Raw genomic sequence first — 25,500 nt, 5'->3', positions numbered from 1 at the left:
TAAGAGTCCATGTAAATGAATATGTAAGTGTATCTGTTATGGCGGCTTATATCTACCATACGCATAAGTTCGTCAACACCAGGATGTTTATCTGACCCGTGCATTATTTGGCATTTACACATGTAAATTGATGCAACCTCGCTATACATTTGGAAAAATTTCAAACCCTTCCTATTTTTTTGTCGTCTTACGTGTACTGTACATTTTTACGGAGGTGCAACATTGCGTTAACGGTAACTATTTAACTGCCCCTTAATGTTATAGTGTGCTGCTCAATTCTAGGAGTCTTATCTTTCACCCAAGTCTTTAAAAACAAAGCCTTACCAAACTGTATGGGAGGAAGCAATTTTATAGGGTTGAAATATAGATTTTGGATCGTGGGGAATAAAGAAAAAAAGATTTGACAGTACCTAGTGTTTCATGTAATGTTTGTAGATGATGTTACTGCTAGCAGTACGTTACCACACTATATGTCATGAGATTCTGCACTGTGATTTCCAAATCATCCCGTGTGTGTATATAATACGTTCCGTCTTCGATGATTAGGCAACCTACATCGCTGACGACGTATGATAAGAGGAAACTGGATATATCATTGCTGCATGAGGGTTGTTCAAACGGACAATTTCATCCAAAATAACCAGAATACAAACGCCGGGACATCTCTATACATCAAAAATAGAATATCACTTGAGAGCTTGGGCAAGTTGCGAAAGTATGTAAAAAGCATCAAATGTGGTATGGAAAATGTTGTTATGGTATGTAAAATTGTCAAGTATGGTATGAAACGAATGCTACGGGCACGGAGTATGGAAAATTCCCATTCCATTCCATACCATACCACGCCCTGGCCACAACTATGGATTGGATATCTATCGTTATCTACTTTCTATTCGACAAAATATCAATGTAATTTGATCTTAAAACCTGTAAAATTCGTTTATAAGCAACCCACTTACGAAGTGCAGGTAGGAATAAGTTGCTTGATTAGTTGTTACGTATATAAGTCTGCCTCCGCCATTGCTGACTGATTAAAATCGGCATGCACATTTCAAGTGATTCTTCAATAATTTATTTATCGGATTGCGTTCACACATATATTACGACATAAAGTTTGATCTATGAAAAAACGAAATTCATATTAAACGGTTATTGGATGGGAATCGGCAAAACTTTGGCACCGGAAAAATCATTGATCGGTCGCAAAATAAAACTATTTTTTGGAAATGTAGAGTGGAATAAAATTACAGTGGTTGCGTGGAGGGTACATATATAGGAACTTTGCATTTACAAGCAAGAATAAGTAAATATGCATTGTGATTTCTTTCGAGCATTTACAAGTACTTTTGCGCAAATCAATCCGATTGGGGTACACCGTGATTACAGTCTAATAACGTACTGTAAGAATGAAGCCAATAAATAGAATCGAACATATATATATAGCATGCATCACGAAACTCGCGCCAGAAGAGTTTCGATGACAAGATATCGACGATTTAGTTAGTCATTGCAAATGAAATTTCTATTGAATGGACGTAAAATGAGATGATCATAGATTGTGGATTGAAACGTTGATTACAAATAAATATGGCAGTCCATTCGACACTGGATAGACTTTGTGTGGTACAAAAACGCCAAAAGACGAAATATTAACACGGGGACAGCTGTTAGGCCACGACGACTCGATTACATATCTCAGCTTCGAATGCAATGCTCAGAATTGTAAGTCAGGTATAAAAGTGACGACAAACAGTTTTTCGGCAATGGAGTCACGCCACGAATATAGTAAGTAGCGCAGAAAACCACGACACAATGTCCAAATTAATAATGCCAGATGGAGGGGCAAGGCACCGCCTCAAGTGACTATACAAAACACCACTTAGTTGGGTACCAGTGGTGGGATTCAGTCGGATCGCATCGGTTCTATACAACTGTCTCGCATAAGATTACGAGATCACCTAACTGCTTGTTATTGTCAACGACCGGCTGAAAAATATGACTTTTCTGATAAAAAATGCGACAAAAATTCGAATCTCAACATTTCTGGGTACCAGACTACCGATATTCAAGTTCCTCGTGATTTTTATGTACAACAATGTGTGATTGAATTGCCTATTGTAGTACTCGACAAGCTTCACTGTTACGTAACACGGGTGCAATTCCACGGGTAACATTATAGTTTACAGCTGTGTCATCTCCGTCGTATCATCTTGGAATGCAGCGTTCGCGTGGCCGTTGAGTGATACGTTGACATACTCGGACGCCTGGCCCATCGTGATATCTTGGTCGTTGGGTTTGTCCCCTCGCGCTTCGCGGATTTCGGTGATTTTAGCCGCTGGCGGTTTGGATTTGGGTGGCGGTTCTTGCTTGTCTGTGTCCTGCACGCTGGCCGCGGCCTGGATCATCTGAGAGAACTGGGAGTCGGGGTTGGAGAGAAGGTTGGCGGGCTCGTCGAACTCAGCCACCTGTGAAAACAGCGTATAGTTCGTTGTATATGCAGTTACGTCATCAACCGGGCTGTGAACTGGTAAACTGGGACTTCCCTTCAAAATATGGGAATTTAGGAGAACGGCAATTGGATTTTCAATAAATCCACATATATATTGGGCTGTATGTCCTTACTATAAAGTCTGTTGACTTGTAGCAACTTTTAGAAGCGTATTTTGTAGTACGATTATGATTATATTGATCATGGTGCACCTATTTTTACGCCATCATTTACCTTGGTGCAAAAGATCAACAGATGACAAACACCATTTTCGTTTCATTAACAGCGACAACAACAACTGGTAGCAACGTAACCAGAATTTTGGGTAAATCTCACCTGTCGCACGCTTGGTTTCATATGCATATACAACAGATAACAAGTGAACATCGCGTGGTAAATATGTGATAATTACGTGTAGCATTGAATTTGAACTGAAGGGGGATTGTGTTTAATAGTTATGTTTTTAAAAGCGCGAATCATCGACCAACACATGGCGTGAGGCCATAGCTTATAGCCCCAGGCGTAGGCATGATAAAAATTGAGAGAGGAGCGAAATTAGTTTCATACTGGCATGACGTCAGCAATATCCATTTTGACGTAGTGAAACAAATTAAGTCGCAATATCCAAGTCGGAAACTCGGAGCGGTCATTGGCACTAAACTCTGCCCTCGACAATGGCCCAGTGGTGCAATTTTTGATCAATAAGCCAGCCGTATTATTATATATTACAATTAATAAAATATTTCCAGCAATCATTCTCAAATTCTAGAAAATACACGACACTGTTATGACAAGCTTTCGAATGGCTCACTGTCACCTAAAAATCAAGACGTTGGTTTTTATGGTACTAATGTGACGGGAGTATAGTATATACCTGCTTCTTTGCGACCAGTTCGTTTATGTTGATGGTATGTAGCCCCGTAAATACAGATTCACACTCATATGCTGTTGGAAATTGAGTACTTTTAGGGCCATCATCGTATTGTCACGAAAGGCTTTTGCCATTCCGATCAAAAAGTCACTGGTTTTTCAATAAATACCGAATATATCTTTAACGACTTAACGTTTGGTTTAGAAAATAAGTTTTTCCCCAGAATTTTTTCTTATGAATCATGTTAACTGTTTTTATTGGAAGGTGCTTCATATTCCCAGAAAATAGTGTCGCGGATTCCAGTTTGAGAACGAATGATACACAGAAACGGAGATTTAATAGCAATGAGCTCTCCAACTTACATAACCGTTGTCCATGACCAAGATCCTGTCGCACGTGAGCACGGTGTTGAGCCTGTGCGCGATCGTCAGCATGGTGCAGTCCGCGAACGCCTCGCGGATCGTCTCCTGCACCAGCGCGTCCGTCTCTGTGTCGATAGCGGCGGTGGCCTCGTCCAGCATGATGATTCTGGAGTGTCGCAGCAAGGCGCGGGCCATGCAAAGCAGCTGCCTCTCCCCGACGCTGAAGTTTTCGCCGTTCTCCACGACCTCGCTTTCCAATTTCGATGGTAGTTCCATTATCTGAGAGGAAACGGAAAGGCATAAGCGGAAGAAAGACGCGGCAACGCTGCCAGAATAGCATCGGAAGAAAGATTTACTTTTCCGTTTTCCATTAATTTTCTATATCTTCAAATATTGGCATCAACCATCGATAACCATTAACCAGAGGTGGTCGGTAACGAAGTATTTCTACCTTTTCTGAAGTGCTCAATCAGGTTTTTCTTTACTAAAACAACTTTTTCTTGTAATTATATTTTCAGAGTAGATCTACCAAACAGTTTGTTTTAGAAAATTAGTTGCTTTGGATTTGGAAATAACTTTGTATCTATTTTATAAGTGACATTACCATAAGAACAGCGTGAAAAAGCCCGTATTTCAAAGGTTGAGCCTATTTGTGGTACAATTACTCACTTTGCGTCAGTCAAGAAAATGTAGTTTGTTATTTCGTAAGTGGCCACCTCCCATGAACTGCTATAAGTTTGCGAACTCTTGATCGAATCTATTTTTTGAGATTACTTACTTACTACTTCCCGGAGCCGTCATTTCCGCTGCTAATTGACGTAGTATTGACATACCGAGATTACTTACTTACTTCTTTCCCCGGCCTTCATTTTCCACTTCTAGTTGACGTAGTATTGACATACCGTGTAGATAGCTACTTCTACCTTTACATTGAGTATCAACACCGACTACTCTGACCTCTTCCGGATACTATAGGTATAGGTATCGAATATAGATACTAAACGGTATCGCATGATGGTCTAAATTTCATAGTACATGATACACTTCTCCTCTTGTTATGGGTCTCTGGGGACATGTACAAACACGATATTTCTTACCGACGGTTTCATGTGCGTCCTCTCCAAGGCTTGCCATATTTCCGAATCCGAATACCGGGAGAACGGATCCAAGTTGTATCGCACTGTGCCGACGAACAGGACGGGATCTTGCGGGATGATGGAGAGCTTCTTTCTCAAGTCCTCCAGACCGATCTTACCGACGTCAATACCGTCGATCACAATGCGCCCGTGGGCCAATTCCACTAGGCGGAAAAGCGCCATTCCGAGTGAAGATTTTCCTAAATGTAATCGCAGATGAAGTGCCACGTACTGGATGATGTATAGAGAATGCGGTGTGGTGACGTAACGAAATGCTAGAATATAATCAGAGTAGCGAGCCTCGTCCAGTCTTGGAATTTGCTTAGTGCATTGGAATATCAAATTAGACATAGTCGTCGGGTGTCACAGCAGAGGCAAAGTTTTGCTGTATGTGCCTATTGCCTGCCACACGAGGACGCTGTTGACATTAACACTACGCATGGTCAAATAATGCTCATTGGATATAGGATTCGTAGTGATCATTAACTGTAAACGTAAATTGTGTATTCAAACGATATCCACCGTAGCGTAGAGTGAGAATCAGGTCAGTGCATGGCACTTTTTGTCACAAAATGCAGCTACACACCCGTTTCAGTTTGTGTAAATGAGCCATATATCAATTCGCATCTGATATATCCCACGCAGAGGTGGTCAGTAACGAAGTACTTCTACTTTTTGAAGTACTTGAAGTAGATTTTGCCAACTCAAACTACTTTTTAAGTAGTTATGATTTTAGACTACTTCTACTTCTACTTGACACTTTTCAATTTTGCAGGCAAAAATAAACGTAGAATACCTACTTACTTACTTACTTGTGAACCACCACTTCTAATTCTACTTGAGTAGAAATTCCGGCGTTACTTCTACTTCTACTTGAGTAGCGACGGTGACTACTTTGACCACCTCTGCCACGCAGGAGTTCACAGGGGTTCTGATTTCGCGCATCACATTTATGGGTGGTAATATGTTCCTTTATTGCAAAGACTGTAGGGTTATTATGACTATGATAAACACCTTGGTCGTAGCCGTAGTTATTTTCATGCATCATTAACATAGGAAGTTCCATACATGCATTGACCGACACGTATGCCGTTTGTGATCGACCAAACCTGTCAGCTCGGAGTTGTTTCGTGTGTGAAAAATTACCTGAGCCTGTTCTGCCGACGATTCCTACTTTTTCATTTGGTTTGATTGTAAATCGCAGGCCGCGCAACACAAGCGGAAGTTCCGGTCTGTATCTCATCGTCGAGTTGTCAAAACTGAAACGTTGCGGTGCATTAAAAAATTAAGAAACTACAGGGAAGGGTTGATAGGCAGCTTTGGACCCAGTGGTTGCCTAATTTTATTTGCTTATTTTGCTGTTTATAAACTGCTATTGACAATTAAAAATTCGACATAAATCACAAGTTTAATTCATTTCTTTTGACACACTACAGGGCGTATTATGTTTTGGCTCCAGAGAACGCATTGAAGGACTTGCTTGGAGCTTGCGTGGAGCTCAAAAGCCTGGATACATGGTGATCAAATACTGGAGCTTGAATTCGAAGTCGAATTCAGACGGACGCGAATCCGTGTCTGCATTGATCTTGCGGCCATGAGGTGGGAGTTGCAAAAGATGTCACTGAGCCATTTTGACTCGTCGCACTGGTAGAAAACGCACTTATTCATTTACAACATATTATGACTTTTATGTAGGCGTAACTCAAGAGCAATTCGGTCGGACCAGCAGTTTTTGCAGAATGTTTGCAAAACGAACTCACGTGATTTCTCCTCTAGACGGCCACGCTTTGGGTGGCCTATTATCCAGGACCCGTCTCGGAGCTTCGGAGGGACAGCCTCGGATGTATTCCACGACTCTCTCCACGGAGGTGAAGTACGCTTCGGTCTCCACGCTGAATCTGACGCACACTTGGAACAGCCCGGTCATCTAAATACGCAGGAAAAGAGGAATATTCAAGCTCAAACAAGGAGACATTACGGACACAGCAACGGTGCCCGAATAGCATCAGAACAGAGATTTACTTTTCGATTCTCTATTCATTTTCTCTATCTTGAAATATTAGCGTCAAGAACCGATAACCATTAACCAGATGTAACCAGTAACGAAGTAATTGTACTTTTTCAGAGTACTAACGTACGTTTTGCCTGCTTGTACTTGGGGTTGCATTCGATTCAAACGGTGTTTCAAAACACTTTGTTTAAAACAGGTTGTAGACAGTGTTTAAACAAATGCCTTTAAAATCTTTTTTTTTTTAAACGTTGAATAATCCTGTCATAATTGTGTAAATACTTTTGAAAACATGTATTACGAGCCTACGGACGATTTGCATCCAATAAAGTCGATGTATAGCCTACGATATGGATTGGCTGGAACCCTCGAAATCGTCGTCAGTTCGACAGTTATAGCAAGTAGATATAATTGATACGGAATGGGTGTTCTGATGATGATGACCGTCGACCGCAAACATGCTACATAACGATGTAGTCCTGGTTAAAGATATTTTTGGTCTGTTTATGACAGTGGTCGGAAGCACTTTTCGTCGAAGGAGCTATATTTACCCTATATTTTCAACTGTCAATGCCAATCCATTGTGACGTCACAAAAGATTCGTAACGCCATGGCGTTGAAAATACATAACAATAACCTGTTTTAAACAAGTTTGTTTTAGATTTATTTTTGTTTTAAATGCAACCCTAATTGTGACGCACGCCCAAAGTAGATTATGAACTCTTTATTAAGACACCATACAAAAGATGCGTACGACAATTTAAAATGATTTGAAAATTTGATGTATTTTTCTCTAACTAATGGAAAAGCGCCTAACTCCATGCATTTTGGCGTAGGCTAAAGCTCTGTAAGCAGACAAGTAAGCATAATAATACCTGGACGGCGTAGGACAGTGCAAGTCCAGCAGCGGCCGCAGAAGTACCGGCTTCGCCGATACCGATGTCATACAAGGTTGTCACGACGACAAGCAAAGCCATCAGGAAGGTGACGGAGACGGTCATGGCGTCCAAACGCACAGCCAGCCATCTCATGGAGGAGTAGTAGCACAGGTACGGCGAGGTGTTCTTGTCCATGAGCTTTTCGAATCTGCGGGAAGGAATTGATTACAAAATTAATTACAGTACAATACAGTAATGTACAGTATGGTTGCTCAAAAATAACTTTCGTGCTCAAATTTTACTGATCGTTCGATAAAAGGCTACAGGAGTTAAAACATATTGTATTTAAAGTTTACTTTCAACTGCACGAAATTGTAGAGTTGTCTAGAAAAATAATTTCAAACAAATTCGGCTCAATTACACCCATTAGAAGCGAAGTTATTGAAGCACAAAATTTTGGACTTGTAAAAATTGTATTTATGGTGGTAATTAATATTGTTTAAAATCCAAAATTTTTGAACATGAATAACTTCGCTCCTATTAAGTAGAATCGAGTCAGATTTGGTGCGCATGCGAATTGCATACAGCCTAACAATAGCTTCATGTAGTTGATAGTAAACTTGAATTTTTTATTTTTCCATATTAAATTTAAAAAATCCATCACTGTTAGCCTCCCTGCTACAAGTTGGAATCGAGCCAAATTTGGTGTGCCGTGTTGTTTTAGCCAACCTAACAATTTGATTCTATAGCCAGTAAAATTTGATAATAAAAATTTATATTGAACAACTCTAATGCATAGACTTGCAACTGTTGTAGCGAAAAGAAGCAAGCCGTGATATAGTTGACGGATGAAGGAGAAATATCTTACTTGGCAATGAAGTCGTCTGTTTTCTTGTATGCGTGGATCGTACTCAGCCCCTGTACTGTTGATGAAACGTGAGAGAATAGAGGCGACCTTGAATATACAAATACTGATATAAACCCTCCGAAATGGCAATATATACATACAGCAGTAACGAGTGAGACAGCTTCAATGCATATAGGAAAGCCGACAGCGTGAATGAATGACAGGAATGGATGCTGATTCTGAGATTATTATCGAAATACAGTAGTAAAAAAATGCTGTGAAACAGTTCTGATATTGTACAGAGGTATTTGTGGACAAGACAAATTAATTCAAGTACAGAAGTAGTGAATGAAATGTTAAAAAGTTTTCAAGCGCGTTGCATTGAACAGTTTGAGCAGAGACCGTAACTATTAAAATATATCGAAATGTGGTTCCAAGAGGTCTAATTACATCAGGAAATGAGCACCAAAGTGATTTAGCGTCAGAATTTTTCGGCTGATGTATACATTTACAATGTACAATTGTATATATGACACTACAAAACTCTCAATACCAAGTGTTTATGGGCGATTTGTTGCCAGAGGTGCGCAAAGTTTTCGGTATGCTACCGAGTTCTGTATTGACTCGAGTCGCAATTCTGCGTTGACTTCACTTGCCTCAGTCATTTTCTTAACGGTCAAAAAGTCGAAGGTATTATATGTGTATTGAGTATCAATATGTGTATTGAGTTGACTTGCACTCGAGTCATTGCGCGTGACTTGGCCTAGTAATATATAACTCGACAAATTCTATATGACTTATTCAAGTCTCGTATTACGACCAAAAATTGAATAATAGGTCCACAAAATGTTTTTTATCTGTTTTGTTAATCATGTTTGAGTGAGCAAACTGAGTGCATTATGAATACGAGGTCGGCGATACCACCAAAGACTTTCACGGAAATGAGTTGAACCTGACATGAACTCGATACTGAGCAGGAAACATTGTGACTTGGACTCGGACTCGAGTCTTAACACGATGACACGGACTCGGCCTGTTGCTCCCCGACTTGGACTCGGACTTGACTCGGTAGTGAAGTCAAAATGACTCGATTTGTTACGAGTTAAGCAACAATTGACTTGTGATTCGGACTTGGTTACAATCATAACCCTATCTGTTACTAACCGCTATAGCACACTATATATTCGAACCTTGTCACGTTATCAATTCGTTTCAGCTCCCGGACAGCTATCCTGAAGATGCGGTACAAATAGACGAACACCAGCGCGAGTATAATGACAACGACGATGAAGGCCGGAAAAACTATCAGCATCGACACGATAGAGAAAAACACGAGCCAAGCCTGAAAAATTATGAATCCGCATAATGGCCTGATGGATGTCACAGAAATTCGTGTAAACTCTTACCTGGATCAGGAAGGTTTCCATGGTCTGCGGCAATCTGACATCCATGTCGTCCATGTCCCTTGAAAACCTATGATTTCGAGAGTGATACGGACAATGTGTAATCGTGAACAGTGGAGCTGTATTTCAATTTTATTGGCTACTTGATAAAATTGTTCTGCACAGCAAATTCGGCTCAATTCCTACCAGAAGAAGCATTGCTAACGGTTGAAAAGCTTTGGATTTATTGAAAAAAAGTAACAAAATTTCAAAATATACTGGTGACCCTACGAAATTGTTAGGTTGTCCAAACTAACGAAGCTATTGGTACTAGAATATTTTGGACATGAAAAAATAGAATGTATTCCGAGAAATTCATTCATTACTTATTATGGAATTAGTTACGGTGAATACTATTTTTTGCAAACCCAAAACTTTTTTACTCCAATAACTTTGCATCTTCTGCATGCAAATAAGCCAACTTCTTTAGGCTATTTAATGGGGTGACGAATTTTAACGAATGAACTATGGAATTCTTAACAGACGCATTCAAAGTATATTCCACCTGTTTAATATTCTTCCCGTCGGAGTGACATCGAAGAATTTCATGGGGCTGGCGAAGACGACGCGGAAGATTTTGTCGTGAAGTCGAGAAGCGGCGCCAATAACGCTGTGAGTATACATCAACGCTTTCACGACCACGATCACCAGCGTGATCATCAAAATAATGAAATACACCATCTGTAATTGAAACGTCATGAAATCACGAGGCAACGCGTGAAATCGCAAAGCGTACTTGATAATATGCGATGTCGTCCCCTTGCGAGATGTCGTCCGTGAAAACTTCGGTACAGTTACACTCCTCTTGTGGCCATACCGTAGCGGTGGCATTATTCGGCATCGAGGTCGGATACGGTATTGTCGTGTTGGCTATGTAAGTCGTACAATTGCTGCAGACAGTCACGTACTGAATTGGTGTATACGTAGCTGTTGCGGTGTTTAATATAAGGTCGAGGTATAGTAGGGATAATTACCGCTCCGGCGTTGACCCAGATTGTCAGCCACCAGTTGTCCAAAGTCGCGCCGAAGATCAACAGAGCGAACAGTCCGAGTGTGGTTATCGCGGCGCACCAACTGAATTATTGGAATACAAAAACTTTAAGACAGAAACGACAGAACATGATTGGTATTGGAAGACGCTTATACCACGGGAAAAGTCGGGCGACAATAGTTCCTACAGAAGATTGAGTTACAATATAAACCAGTTGGTTATCGCCGGCCTACGCAAAAGCGATTTAACGAGAATTCATTGTATGTCTGACGACTCATGGTTTGCACACTTGACAATGCCGGTTGTATACAAACGTTTACAATATTCTTTGTCACACCTTCTTGCGTTCTGATGAGGGTTGGTTTGCTTCTAGCGTTTCGAATGCATCGCCAGATGCATTACATTCGTTGTTATTATATACGAGCAATCAACTCCTACACAACCATCGAAATAAGCTTGAGTCAGTGTTGGGATCAAGTCATTACCTTCGAGTCACAAGTCATCTCGAGCCATTGCACAATTTGACTCGAGTTAAGTCAACTCAATATTGATTTTGAAGGTGACTTGAGTCAAGTCGAGTCAAGTAATCAGTCAAGTCACAATTCAAGCCAAGTTGCATTTTCGAAGTAAGAGGCATGATTTCGTCATTACGTTTTGCTAGCTGTTTGAAATACAGATCGAATAGTCATTTATTGTGAATCGAGGAACGAATATAGACTTCTGCTAAACTACGTAAGTAACTGTATAGCCTTATTCTATATAATTATCAGTCAAAATAGAGAATAGAAAACTAAACCTTAGAAAATAGAAGCTAATTGATATGATGCAATACACTAACCCCTACACATCCATGAGATACAATCCAAGCCCACGCCAATGGTTGACCAGTTTTGTAAACTTTTACAAACTGTATTCGAATTCTATTTTAATCAAACAGAAGGTTTGGTTAAAAGGCGAGGACTGGTACAATGAGAAGTCTGGGGAACAGAGATAAATATTTTGCTATTCGATTACTTTACTACTGGTTGACGACAGCTTAAGCTGTAGTCTCTGATCACTTCGTTTGCGGTCGATTTATTTGTGATGGAGCAATGGATATTCAGTAAAATGCACGATCACTGAATGATTGGTCGCTGTCACGGGTTACACCAGCGTTTCGCGAATAATCAGAACATATGCAAGACACAGTGTAGGTCGACTCCAGATTTACTACCTAAGTGTTTGAGGTTTATCTAGGTTCCTCCTCGCCATCTCATCCGCGTAAGCGGTGTCTTACAAAAAGCCTAAGTGGGTCGTACCACAAGGCGACAGAGACAGAATCAAAAATAAATAATATCGCCTGGTGTAAATGACCATAGTAGTCGACAAACACCGTGAATACCACAACCAACAACACAGTGATTTCTATCGACACCGATCACTTGGTGACTTGAAATTGACGCGTAAATTTTGCTCTGAGTCACGAGTCAATTCATATTTCTGATACACCGAGTCAAAGCCAGGTCATTTTTGACTCGAGTCATCCCAACACTGGCTTTAGTTCCAAAACGGTGGTTATTTCCCGAAGACCATCGAAAATATTTAATTGAATACGAATTGTTTTTCGAGGATCGTCACTGTCACACTTGGAAACATTACTGGTTAATCCTCTTACCATGGGCACTCTGATAGAATATGCCCTACTAACCGGTCGAGAGTTGTAAAGATATAAAAGGATACCTGATACTCTCATCATAGATCTGGTGCAAAAGACCATTAGAAGTCGAGCACCAATATTAAACTTATACAACAACAACAACTGTCACACTCGCAATGGATGGTATTTCGTAAATAGCGATTTTTATTTAAGTCATTATGTATATCATTGAGTATTATGTAATGGTTTGGTGGTCCTCATCACATTGAAGTTTGGCTTTTCCGTGCTATATGGAAAACCAGGTGACCAGCTCACTTTGACTAGACTGACACCTATATACTGAATTGAGTGAAGATAGTTTGCGAATATATGACTTGCAATGACTGGCCCTTAATTGAAATTTTCTACATTTAATGATTAGTGATTACTGATTACTATTTCATAAAATCAACACTAGTCATTGCTCACCCTCCAGACGCGTGGATGTAGGCAGCATATGTCTTGTTTGATACCGATCCTGACTTTTGAACTTCCGCCTGGACGAGAGTTGTTAATTCCTTTTCCTTCGGTGCATCTACGAATTACATGCAGCAAAGGTAGAAAATAACATGACCATCAGTCTTACAACGTTTCGATCGTTTGATGGCCACGTCAATGCATTTTTGTAACACTCTTTTGTTCCCGTATATACTAGCTGATTTGGGTGACCAATGTCAGATTGCAGCCAACAGCATGTATGGTAAAGAGGTGGCATAAACGTAACATATAAATATAGGTGCTGAGTGAGTATATATGTATTTATTGTATATTGTATACAATAAATTCCTAATATACTTCCACATTATTACGGGTTAAATATATGCCGATCTCATTCTCTTATCTACTCTCCATGACTGATGGTTTCGCTATTGCCCCATAAATAGGCTGTACGAAAATGTAACGTTATTGACATCTCATGCTGTAAACACCAGAGATGAGCGAATTTGAAATTTCCATGTCCTAATCCAATACAAATCCGTAGTCTCAAATCCTAATCCTAAACCTACAATCCACAAATTTTGTATATTAAAATCCTAATTCTACTCCTAATTCGATTCAAACTTAGAATTCCACTTAGCTATAGGCCTATAGCCTACATCGCTCAATGAGTGTAAAAGTACATGAAATAATAACTTTGCAAACTTTGTCAAATCGTTATAGGACAATAAACCATTCGCCAAACGGTAAATCTAATCCTAATCCTAATCCATTAAAAATATAATCTCAAATCCTAATATAATCCTAATCCGGCAAAATTTCCCAAATCCGGTTTTCTCAAATCCTAATTCTAATCCATGGCCATCTCTGGTAAACACACGTTGTAAGCCTACAGCTCTGAGCAGGATAGTGTGCCCACTACTCACCTTCTTCGAATTCAACGTGGGCATGTTCATCGAGGTAGGCCCCGCCTTCTGCCTGCAAACTGTCCACCTTTTCACGCACACTTCCTTTGCGTTTCAACTTCGGAGATGGTCCAAACCGGTCTGAACCGGAGCCGATACTGAGTCTATCAAGATGCATTTCTGAAACAAAAGTTTCCGCATAATATCTCGGAAGGCATTGGGCCTTGTGACGTGATATACCTTTGGCAGATTGAGCGCTTACTTTCTTCTCTCTCATGAGTTTTTCAACAAGTTCTTGGTCTACAACTGCTTCGTTATCTTTGTCATCTTCTTGCTCCAAATAGAAGTTCCTGAATAAGACAAAAATCTCTCAAACTATGCATTGTGGTAGAGTGTGTGTTTCGCAAAATGTTTCACTCGAGTATCAGCTTTTTTTAATAGTGTTCGCCATTCACGAACGCCCCAAAGTTACACCTCGCTAAAGCAAGGGTCAAAAACTGACAAGTACTTAATAGCTAATTTTCAGGTTGGTAGATTCGCGCATCACAAGGATAAAACACCAACTTCGGCATTAGCTGTGTCCAAACGGTTTGTTGCGAAGGCGAATACAGAGCGTTAGATCAATCTCCGAATTATAACGACGAACTACATTTCCCGATCACACCTTTAGTGTTCCGATAGCTCTTGAAAAGCGGCACCCGAAAAGTTTTCAAGTTTAAATAGATGTATTACTGCTATGGATGTTGTAATGAAAGCAATTTTCAACATCGCGTGGTAAACACAATTACTGCTAACTGACAGCTAAGTGTCGGTGTTATGGTAGTGAAATGTGCGAAAATGCCTTCCTAGAGCAAGGAATGTGAAGTTATTTTGATTCGAGGCGTCACAGTGACATGCAATCGCAGAACGCCAGTTTACATTATGCAATGTACATACGGAATATGTTGACACGGGGTCAGTGAATCAATATGTACAGTACAATTATTGTTATATCAAAATCCAGCAAACGCCAAAGTATATTCACTGTACAGTGCAAATCCCAAATCAACGAAGTCAATAAGGGCGTCTTAATATTACCCGATTAGAGCCGCATATTCCTTTCCGTCCTCCATAAGGTCATCGTGTAAACCGATCTCAGCGATTCTGCCGTCCTTCAAAAGCATCACCTGGTCGCAATCCTTGAGATATTGAAGTTGGTGAGTAACGAAGATCACTGTCTTCCCGCGCAACAAAGTCTTGATGCAATCGAAGAAGATGGTCTTTCCAACGTGCGCGTCGACGGCGGACAGGGGATCATCAAGAATAACGATTTCGTTTCCACTGTATACAGCTCTGTAAATGCGAATAAGTTATGTGGCATTGAATACTCTTTGTATAGACTAAAGTTACTGAAAGAACATAGTAAAGGTATCGCTGCCTTAGGTTTATATGGGATTAACACCACCACGGTATGAATGTCTATGCTTATTGCTTATGGCCAGGCATGCTAGTTCTGTTGCAATTGGGTGACGCATCGTCATTATCAGGGTTACATTAAAAACAAAAATCAATTTAAAACAAACATGTTTAAAACGTGTTTTTTATTGTTTTTTGTTTTGATTTTTAGCCATGACACCGCGAATCATTATTTGTGACGCCACAGTGGATTGACATTGTCAATTGAAAATATAGGGTAAATATGACTCGTGAGACGAAACATTTTTCCGACCCCTGTATTAAACCATAGTGTCCCATAGTGGTGTGGACACCAAGCAAATCTCACGGCTCACTGCGATTGGGTTACGTCATTCTTTCCATTTGACCAAAGGTAATTTATGGCACCATTTAGACTGGTTTGCCGAGGTCGAAAATAGATAAGATTGCTACCAATTGAAAGCTACCGCGGTGGTGAATATATAACTTTTATTCTGCATGCTCGCGGTCCGGGAACCCCCAAAATCAGCATCGAATTTGGCATTGTAGCAGAGTTTGGTATCGTCACGCAACAATGCCGTCTGGAAGCAGGTGAGGAGCTGCTCAAACCGCAATAGTATTGGGCATTGTTGCGCAAGCGATTGAGCTCTCCCTCTCATTACGCACTTGGTCCTGGGCTGCGCCATACTCCAGACCGCATTGTTGCGTCACAATGCAAGAATCCGTTACAATGAAAAATTAGAGAATGATTTTGAGATGTTCCAGAACCACGAGCAGAATATAAATTATATATCCACAATCAGTACCGCGGTAGCTTGCAATTGATATCAATTTTATCAATTTTCTCGCTCGCCAAGCCAGTCTAAATCAGGAGTGGACAAACTACGGCCCGCAACAACGTTTCGTTCGCCCCGCGAATGCCTCAAGAAACTTTTTAAAAATATCGATAAAATGTGTACTAAAAATATAATTATTGCAGCAACTTGAATAAAGTTTTTCTTAATATATTTCACCATGAAAATGATGAGATATAGTCTTAGTACGATATCTATTTCCTATTTTATTGCTAGCGGAATAGCCTGACCTTAAAGCCCACGCATTTCGAATGGTTTCAATTGCTAAATATCACAGAAACAGACATGACATAATTCGGTTCACGAGTGTAATTTTAAATTCGAAACTCTAGCAAGTTTATTACTTTTAGTGCTGTACTAGGAAAAACCAATTGACGCGTGTGGTATATTGTAGAAACTTATAATTAAAGGTAACATGATTATGATGCTATCAGCATTGTGTGTCCTGGGGGTAAAGTATAATCTCCGTAATTCCTCGGTCACTATATACAATATTGTGCATTTTAGCTGATAATCTCAATTTAATATAATGCGGCCCGCGAGCCAAAAAGTTTGCCCATCCCTGGTCTAAATGGTACCGTAAATCTTCTTTGATCAATTGAAAAGGATGACGTAACCCAATTGCAGTGAGCCGTGTTATTTGCTTGTGTCCACACCATTGTAGGAAACTATGCTTAAACGGTCCAAAAATATATTTGACCAGGACTACATCATTATGCAGAATTTTTACGGTCGGCGGTCATCATCATCATCATCATCAGCGCATCCATTTCGTACCAATGATATATAACTACGTGCTATAATTGTTGAAATGACTACGATTTCGAGGGCTCCAACCATTCCATATCGTATACGTCGATTACATCTGACGCAAATCGCCCGTAGGATCATACTACATTTTTTTTATTTAAATGGCATTTTTAACACTAAAACACTGCTTCAAACTTGTTTTAAACGGAGCGGTGTTTTAAAACAAACCTAGTCATTATAGTGTTGAAACGTTCAGATTCGATTTCACTAATACCTTGCAAGACTAATTCTCTGTCGCTGACCGCCGGACAAGTTGATTCCTCTCTCTCCGACCTCTGTCATATCACCGTCAGTCAGAATTTCGAAATCGGGTCTCAGACAGCACGCTTCCACCACTATTTGAAGAAGGTGATTCAATCATTATTCATGCTAAATGGTCACAAGGAGCGATAAAATGTTATGTTGCGATCTCTCTGATTTTTCCGTATCCAATTCGACAGAATTACAGACAAAGAAGGTTTGTCGTTGGCTGGGAAATATACTCTAGTCCTGGGCACTAAACGTCACCGTTCAAATCATACAATCAGAGTCTTGAATCAATAGGGTTTCTAATGAAATTAAAGTTAGATTATCCCCAGCACGTTACCAAATTTCAAAGCGAATGAAATGCACTAAACCTAATTCATCGGTGAAGCAACCAACCGTTGGTTTTGGTAAATATGTTGTCATCACACCGCAATACATAAAACAGCAAACATACCCTTGTCATACTTCTCTTGAATGAAAGGTTTTCCGAATAAGATGTTTTCCCGGACAGTGGCATGGAAAATCCACGCTTGTTGAGGTACGTAAGCCAAAGTGCCTTCTAATCCGACAGTGCCTTGCCGAATTCTAGTTTGACCGAGAAGAGACGACACTAGAGACGATTTTCCCGCCCCCACGGTCCCGCAGATTCCTAGCAAGCTGAATTTAAACGAACGAATGAGTTGACAAAAAGTCATATTAAGCGTAGTTGAATACCATTCCCATTAAGATTGTAGCATACTACCAACTGAGGAGAATATACTAACCCAAGGGGTCGACGGTGTCTGATAAATTTGAATCGTCGTTGTATTTATTTTAATTGATGATAGACGTGGTTGATTGATAGAGTTTCATAAGACATTTCAATCCCCCCCTCTCTCTCTCACCCAAGTCATGGTGTCGCAATTGTGCAATGTTTTGATAGAGCGATACGAGATGTACATCAGAGTTGGATCAATTACTCTAATTCTGTTCACTTACAATTATAATTACTTCCTTACATGTTTCAATTACAATACAATTAATCAATTCTAAAAATATCAAATTACATCTACACTTGCAATTACTGTTAGACTTGTAATAATTACAATTATAATTACAATTACAATTACTGTAAAACGTGTAATTAATTCGGTATAGAGGTGCTCTTTGACAACCGTGGCGCCGTAAGTAGCAACAACCTCAAGCTATTCATGGTCATTCATGATACGTAGAATACCATTTAAAAAACTTGAACGCATTCGAACTATTCCTAATCATGGGTGCTGAAAAATACGAACACAGAAAATTTTTTAAAGCGACTATTAACAACCAAAAGCTTGAGTGACTGGAAACGACTAACAGCGAATAGGCTACAAGACAGTCAATGAAATGTAATCAAACGAAGACCCAGAGCTGAGGAAGGCAAATGAAATGCAATAGGTAAGGCGTCAGCGATAGGGAGGAGAAGGTGTGTAAAACTAAAATAAACGCAAAAGTAAAGAAGCTCCTGATAACTGCGAACAACAACATTTTTGTTCGCATTTACATTTTCACTTGCTCAAAAACTGTTAGATTGCATTTGATGAACATTAGGGTGCGGAAAGTTTTTGCCCCCAGTAAATTTGGCTAATATTAGTTGTAAGATTGGGATAACATCTCTACAAATGCGTGATCCAGTTTGATGAAGCCTTGGTTGAAAACTTGAATTTCTTTTTGCAATTTTTGCAGCAGGCCTCAGTTCTGGACAGAGATTAAAAAAAAACACTCTGACCTGGGTGTAGGAAATGGTTCAGCACAGGTTTCAGAAGAGTTTATTTGCTGATCGTCCAATTTTGAAATATGAAGATTTAGTTTAGCCCAGTGGTTGTCAAACTTTTTCAGACACGCCCCCCTTTTTGACAGTGAAATATTTCGTGCCCACCTTATCGTCATATCACACAATGAAACCAGAATGTTAGCAATCCTAACAAAATTTGATGGTATGGAAGGTTGATGACTGTTGATGAGAGAATTCTCCAATATGAAATTCGGACTATACACAGAGCAATAACTATGAAACGGAGGTAACTCGCGCCAAGCGCGGAAATTTTTTTTAGTTTACCGGAGCATCACGCTGCCCTTCAGATACTCACACCTTCCAAGGGGGCGCGCCCCCAGTTTGAGAACAACTGGTTTAGCCTATATCAAGGGTGTCAAACATTCGGCCCGCGGGCCGCATCCGGCCCGCCAGACGGTTTCATTCAGCCCGCGAAGCAATTCTGAAAAATGGCTGTATTATGCCGCGCATTTCTAATACATGTTGAGATTTTATTACGAAATACTATCATTAAATAATCCTGCAAGACAGCAAATATCGACTACGTCCATTGTCCATAAGCCACAATATATCCATCCGACAGTCGTGCTGCGGTTACACTGTAGTCACCATCAACCACAAGTCGCTTGGAAACCGGTATATGCAGGTTACACGGAGAATATATTTATGACACAAAAATATAATTTATATATCTGTGGCCGCAATCCTATTTCACTTATGACTTACCGGCTCCCCGGCTTCCAGAGAAACCCGAATCGCGGTATATTGATGATGAACCAAATTTTAACGTCTGCGTTTACGGTTAAATCGTTTGTATTCCTCAGAATGCATACACAGGACGATATTGTCAGATTACGATAAAAACAAATAAATCATAGCATATGCTAACCGAACTATACAACCGGCCAATTATCGTAATTATGCCATCCCCATTGTTTGCTAATTTAGGTGTTGATAGAATAGAAGCGCATGGTCCGTGATTTAGGGTAATATATTATTATAGACTTGATAATTGAGTATTTAAGTGAAAAACAAGGGCATGGATTTTGAGATAGCATTTTGGATTTGTTTGATTGATCCGGCCCGCGTGTGCTCTGAAGGTTTCAATCCGGCCCGCGACGCAATTTGAGTTTGACACCTCTGGCCTGTATTGTAATTCACTAAGTTTTCTGCTGTTACTGCAGCATCGGAAACAGTTTAAAATGGCTGAATTAGTTGACGAGGCACGCATAGAACACCCATGTAATTAGGCTGATTATTTTATGTTGTGATTGTCAAGTTTTAATAACAATGTAATTGAAATTGTAATTTGGCAAAATTTTTATCAAATTACAATTACAATTACACAAAATGGAAATGCTTCAATTACAATTACATGAAAAAGTGTAATTGATTACATTCAGCTCAATTACAAATTACAGTTGATCCAACTCTGATGTACATAGTTAGTATTTGATGCCAATACCCTTATTGGAATACGGGCCTACATTACAGAAATGTATGAATTGTAATTAGCTTCAATCCGGTTCTCATTACTGAGTATATAATTATTGGTGGTAGTGGGCATCTAAGTTGTTTCATGCTTTTCAAGGACGCCGGTCTCGTAGTAACTGTTAAGTATACTCATTACTCATACATTTGTACAATTCAATGTTTTAACATGAAACGAAACTCGTACCTGCCTTTCGGCACCGTCAGGTTAATATCGAACATGACATCCACGGTATTTTCCTTGCCCTCTGTCTGGAGCTCGTACGACTTCTCCTTCTTGTCTTTTAAACCGGCGGCATCCCTCTGCAAATACGGCAACATCGTTATACACGATTGCCGGCATGTTCGACACGATCTACAAGATGTAGCGAGCGACAAGAATCCGGCCGCGCGTACGACAGGCGTAAACTGAAAGCGGGTACATTCCTGACCTCTATTACGTCCCAGGCTACGGTGAGATTGCGAAGCTCAACGGCGTTTCTCTTTGATTTCGGCTTGATTGTGTACTCCTGCATCTCTTCCATGAGTAAAATGTCATCCATACGTTGGAATGACACGAACACCTGAAATGTGAGCGCGATTGTACCACGAATTGGGCTCCAGCGAATGTGATTTTAGCGAACTTGTGATATAATTTAGTTCAAAATACAATATATTCTGGCATATGGTGAATATTACTGCCACCAAGTCAATTAAACATTTGACAATTTGGACGGTGACAGAGGGAATAAGCTAAAACACTGGGATGCACCGGTCGACATAAAACAAAATTAGGTATGATAGTGAAAGCCCAAAAGATGTGATCTGATTTCAAGGTAAAAGCTACTATAAGGAAATGTTTTCCAGTCATGTGACAAAATGATTTTTGATAACAGGAGAATAAGTGACTAAGCCACATGGTATTACCTCCGCCACTGCTTTGACAGACAATGGTAATACAGCCAGAATGAATCTCATCGCGTTGAATATCGATATCACCGTGAAAGCCTGTAAAATCGAACAGTGTATATTCATAATCTCCAGAAGCGATACCGGGTGTCTTACTTGGTCGGCGTAGAGAGGATACCCAAGAAGAGTGTGTACAAGAAACGTAAGCACGGTGGACAGGACGGGTACGATCGGTACTACAGAGATTTGTAAACTTTGAATCATGGCTTGTTTTGTCAAGACTTTCCTTTCGGCAGAGCGAATTCTCTCTGTGAGAAATATGAAGTCACGAGAATGACAAACTTTCATTGCTAACAAGACTAACGAATGGCAATTGCCGATGGGAAACATTTTCCTGTTAGTTATCATGCACAACAGGACTTTTATTTCCGAGCGAGGCAGCGGTTTTCAACATGAGGATCGTTTGCCTATTTTCTGTGGATTGCGAAGGTACTGTGCTGATCATTATTTAGTAATCAGCTTCCATAACAGCCTCAATAGGTCGTAAGTCTAGGCGAAATGACTGACCTTTTTATACTATTATGGTAACCAGCTTTCTTGGACGTGAGTAGGCCAAACTGAAAGGTGAGCCGTGGAACATTTAAAATCCCAAATTGTGACCGAACATGAAAGGGATGAGAACCACTGGCCAAGCATATTGAGTACCCCATCCATAGCACTCTTGCTATGCTAGAGCAAGACAGACTTGCGATAATACGCTTGATGAAATGGCCTACTATTCACTCCCTCTGGCATATCATCAAAAAATTGTCATTGAGAAATTCAGTAACCTGATTCATGTCATACGGTTTCCGAAAAGAGAAATTGATAGATATGAACTTGAAAGTTGCTGTGCAGTGTGGAGGGTTAAAATAGCAAGCTAAAAGACGGACATTATGGCTATGGCACTGGTCGCATATGCAGGTCACTTCAAAATTACCTCACATACGACTGGATATTACAAACGTTTGTGATCAGATTCATAGTCACAAACATGACACACCAGCCCTTTACATGAACCGAAGCATGCATTATTGTACAGTACAGTTACAAGCAAACGAATGACTCACTGATAGAATCGGCGAAGCTGTCCTCCCACGCATACATTTTGATCAATTTGACACAGGTCAGCACTTCGTTCATCATCCTAACTCGAGTATCTGTGATTTTGACTGCTTGCTGCCTATATTTCGTCATGAATTTCGACAGTATGAACTATAAAAGGGTATGTATTATTAAACTGCGTAAACGTAACTAACATGAAAATATACCTGATAGGGTATGAAAAGTAGAAAAGTGCCAATTCCTATCAGAGATGTCCAGCCGATCAGGTAATAGCAATAGATCATCGCAAACAACAACATAACAGGTGCGCCAACCAGTATACCACCGAACATGATCATTTCAGCCAGACGCTGTCCATCGTTAGCAATCAGGTTGACAAGCTACAACAGATGTAATTAGGGATTGCATTTTGGAGATTCACTTACAATACAGCCGAATTACCTCTCCAACAGATTTGTCTTTCAAACTCCTCAGGCGAGCGATTTTCTGGAAGATAATCGACAACACGGCCCCCCTCGCCCTTGACGCAGTTCTGCAAACAATATGATGTAACAAATCTACGGCGCTGTGTCAACATTTCAAGAACGTCTGACCGAATACCTGTAATTGATGGCCCAGAAGAGAGAAAACATCAGTGACCGTCCGAATTCCGTGCATAATATTCCAAAGCTTAGTCCAAGGCCGTATCCAAGAGTGGGGTCCTCGAGTGTGGCGAAGCCGACCAGTTTATTCACCAAAATTGCCTACGAAATCACAAGCATTCACATAATTGCAGATATATAGCTCTATGGCTATAAGATATAGGCTACATCTTATGTCCGAGGCTATACTACTGAGATTTCACTTGCAACATAGCCTATATATTAACATAAATAGACTGCAATATACAACGTTTCCATTCTCCAATCAAGTAGGTAAATTTACTATTGAAGTAGAACAGTGTCACTAACCGGTCCTATAAATGCAAGCAGCACCGTCAGGGATATAACTAAAGTCGACACGATCATCCTAGTTTTTATGTATCTGAGAAACGCTCTCCGCATAGCCCGTTCCCCTCCTCTCTTATCGTATTCTTCGCGGTACAAACGCGATAACCTGCGGACGTATTGATGTTTTGCCAATCAGCGAGGACGTGTGGAGTCATCACAAAGAGTTACCTATTTGATGAATGTTCAGCTGTATCGTACATAGACAGTGGAGGCAAGTCTTCGTATACCAGCGATTTGGTGGCTTGATACACGGTCTTCGTTAGCCAGTGAAATGTCATGAATCCGAAGAAATTAGAGTTATCGATCGGAGAGGGCACCTTTTTTCTGAATGCATAGGATCATGAAGGTAATGTATAATGTAATGGGCCGCCTGGGCCATAGTATGCGAGCAACAAATCGAATACTATTGCAAGATAAGCTAATGCAAACCGACACCGCATTGAAAACACACTCACTTGCCGCAACGGAACCACTTGAATGATTGCAAGCTCCTCCAGTATTTTCCATGCTTAGCGTCATCTTCGTATTCTCGTTGAGTGACTTTACGCTTGTTCTCACCGCTTGTCCTCACGTCCTTACCGCCCATGGTGCTGACACGGTATTAACGCCGATCAACGCAGTCAAAACACGTCTGGTCCAACCAGCTAGCTAATAACTGCCTGATCTAAAACTGTGGTACGGCGTTATAGCTCTATACAATTCCAAAGCAGGTGGTTTACAGAAACGTGAGATCCAAATGTGCACAGTAGGTACTATATACCTTTTATAAAGCAATGGCTAAGCTTGCCTAAAATTAGAACAAAGGTCAAACAGCAACGGACAAGCGTAGTGCGAGTCATGGTTGATACGTTGCGTAATTTGCAAAACCAAACAATGCTTGTATAGTTTGCTGCCTTTGTTTTTGATGAATCATTATTCGTATTTAAGGCAACCCGTGGGGTTAATTCAGTTCCAATATTAATCTTATTTTCAACAACTCTCCTTAATCTGGTTAACCTGACCACTTTGACTGACAACTACTCGATTCAACTGTTAGGGTGGGGCACAACGTTTCGGGTATTGGCGATTTTACGGATTCGAGTTGAGGGGCGAGAGCCAATCATTTCTAATTACAAAGATATACGCTTTCACATCAAGAGTAGTATTCTATCAACGAAAAATCTTGTATCAATACTTCATTTCCACCGCTGGAGTATCGTAACCTTGGTTAGTTCAATCACAGCATCGAATAACATGGTGCACAAGGCTTTGAATAATCGTAGAAAGACATTTCTATCAAGTAGTGATCGGGCCTCAAAATGATCACACAGCGGTACCAAATATTCATGGCCCATAAATAGGAAATTATTTGGATGGAGTGTATCTGGCAACAAAAGATACAAATTCGAAATTTTCACAAGTATTTCTGATTTTCTATTTTGGCGTGATAATAGGGGAAGCCCGATAGCTTAGTACTTGACTTGTAATTGAATAACCATGTACTCCCTTTTGCACAACCCGAATTAACTATATGCATCCCAAGCTATTTATCCCTGGCTTCGACCCGAGTAATGTACTTACACCGAAACCATGCAGCACATCTACTAGTCAATAATAATTTAATGGCCTAACCAATTTGGTGCTTGTCTTATATACCTATTAATGCGATCGCCGTCATGTCGCCATGGTTACGATTTCCCTTCATAATTTCCGAATTCCTAAGGTCGTTGTACGATCTGGAGTACAAGACGAGAAAGTAGGTATTTGACCTCTATTACATGGCATTTTCTCATTTCGGCAAAAACTATTAGAGGCACCGACAGATCAAAGTAGTCACTACTAGGCGCGCTTGATCAGATTTGCCGCTGAATCTGAACGTGAGTTTTACAT

The 25,500-nt window shown here is 40.3% G+C and overlaps 1 protein-coding gene across 2 annotated transcripts; it reads right to left on the bottom strand.

The window, feature by feature from the left end:
• Positions 1-1,049: 1,049 nt before the first annotated feature.
• On the bottom strand, positions 1,050-24,514 carry LOC145449405 (ATP-binding cassette sub-family C member 5-like). 2 transcript variants are annotated; one of them, XM_080327757.1, is made up of 29 exons: positions 24,079-24,514; positions 23,800-23,948; positions 23,593-23,737; positions 23,243-23,385; positions 23,084-23,174; positions 22,849-23,022; positions 22,648-22,792; positions 21,695-21,846; positions 21,557-21,637; positions 21,082-21,213; positions 20,838-20,953; positions 17,819-18,021; positions 17,333-17,453; positions 15,119-15,373; positions 14,282-14,391; positions 14,063-14,221; positions 13,128-13,233; positions 11,007-11,106; positions 10,769-10,939; positions 10,538-10,713; positions 9,997-10,063; positions 9,781-9,932; positions 8,612-8,698; positions 7,741-7,951; positions 6,618-6,784; positions 6,004-6,116; positions 4,819-5,057; positions 3,722-4,000; positions 1,050-2,465 (listed from the first exon to the last, which is right to left on the bottom strand). In XM_080327757.1, exons 1-29 carry the CDS (start codon positions 24,148-24,150, stop codon positions 2,181-2,183), a joined length of 4,401 nt encoding a protein of 1,466 aa, XP_080183883.1. In that variant the 5' UTR covers positions 24,151-24,514; the 3' UTR covers positions 1,050-2,180. The 2 variants fall into 2 exon arrangements, with proteins under 2 accessions (XP_080183883.1, XP_080183882.1); XM_080327756.1 differs by having other exon boundaries at positions 23,800-23,955; positions 24,087-24,510.
• Between the last annotated feature and the right edge of the window lie 986 nt (positions 24,515-25,500).

Source organism: Botryllus schlosseri, chromosome 11 (genome assembly GCF_051294905.1).
Source record: "Botryllus schlosseri isolate E-star chromosome 11, Bs_hap1, whole genome shotgun sequence".
Taxonomy (NCBI): domain Eukaryota; kingdom Metazoa; phylum Chordata; class Ascidiacea; order Stolidobranchia; family Styelidae; genus Botryllus; species Botryllus schlosseri.
The sequence above is the reverse complement of the archived record's forward strand: the minus strand, read 5'-3'. Positions and strand labels throughout refer to the sequence as shown.

Bases quoted from the DNA above. Each gene is read 5' to 3' on its own strand.
- LOC145449405 (XM_080327756.1), bottom strand. From the start codon at position 24,217: ATGGGCGGTAAGGACGTGAGGACAAGCGGTGAGAACAAGCGTAAAGTC. The intron at 21,214-21,556 runs GTAATACCATGT...CTCACATTTCAG, and splicing joins CTGTCAAAGCAGTGGCGGAG to GTGTTCGTGTCATTCCAACG. The intron at 10,064-10,537 runs GTGGAATATACT...TCGAAATCATAG, and splicing joins ACGGGAAGAATATTAAACAG to GTTTTCAAGGGACATGGACG.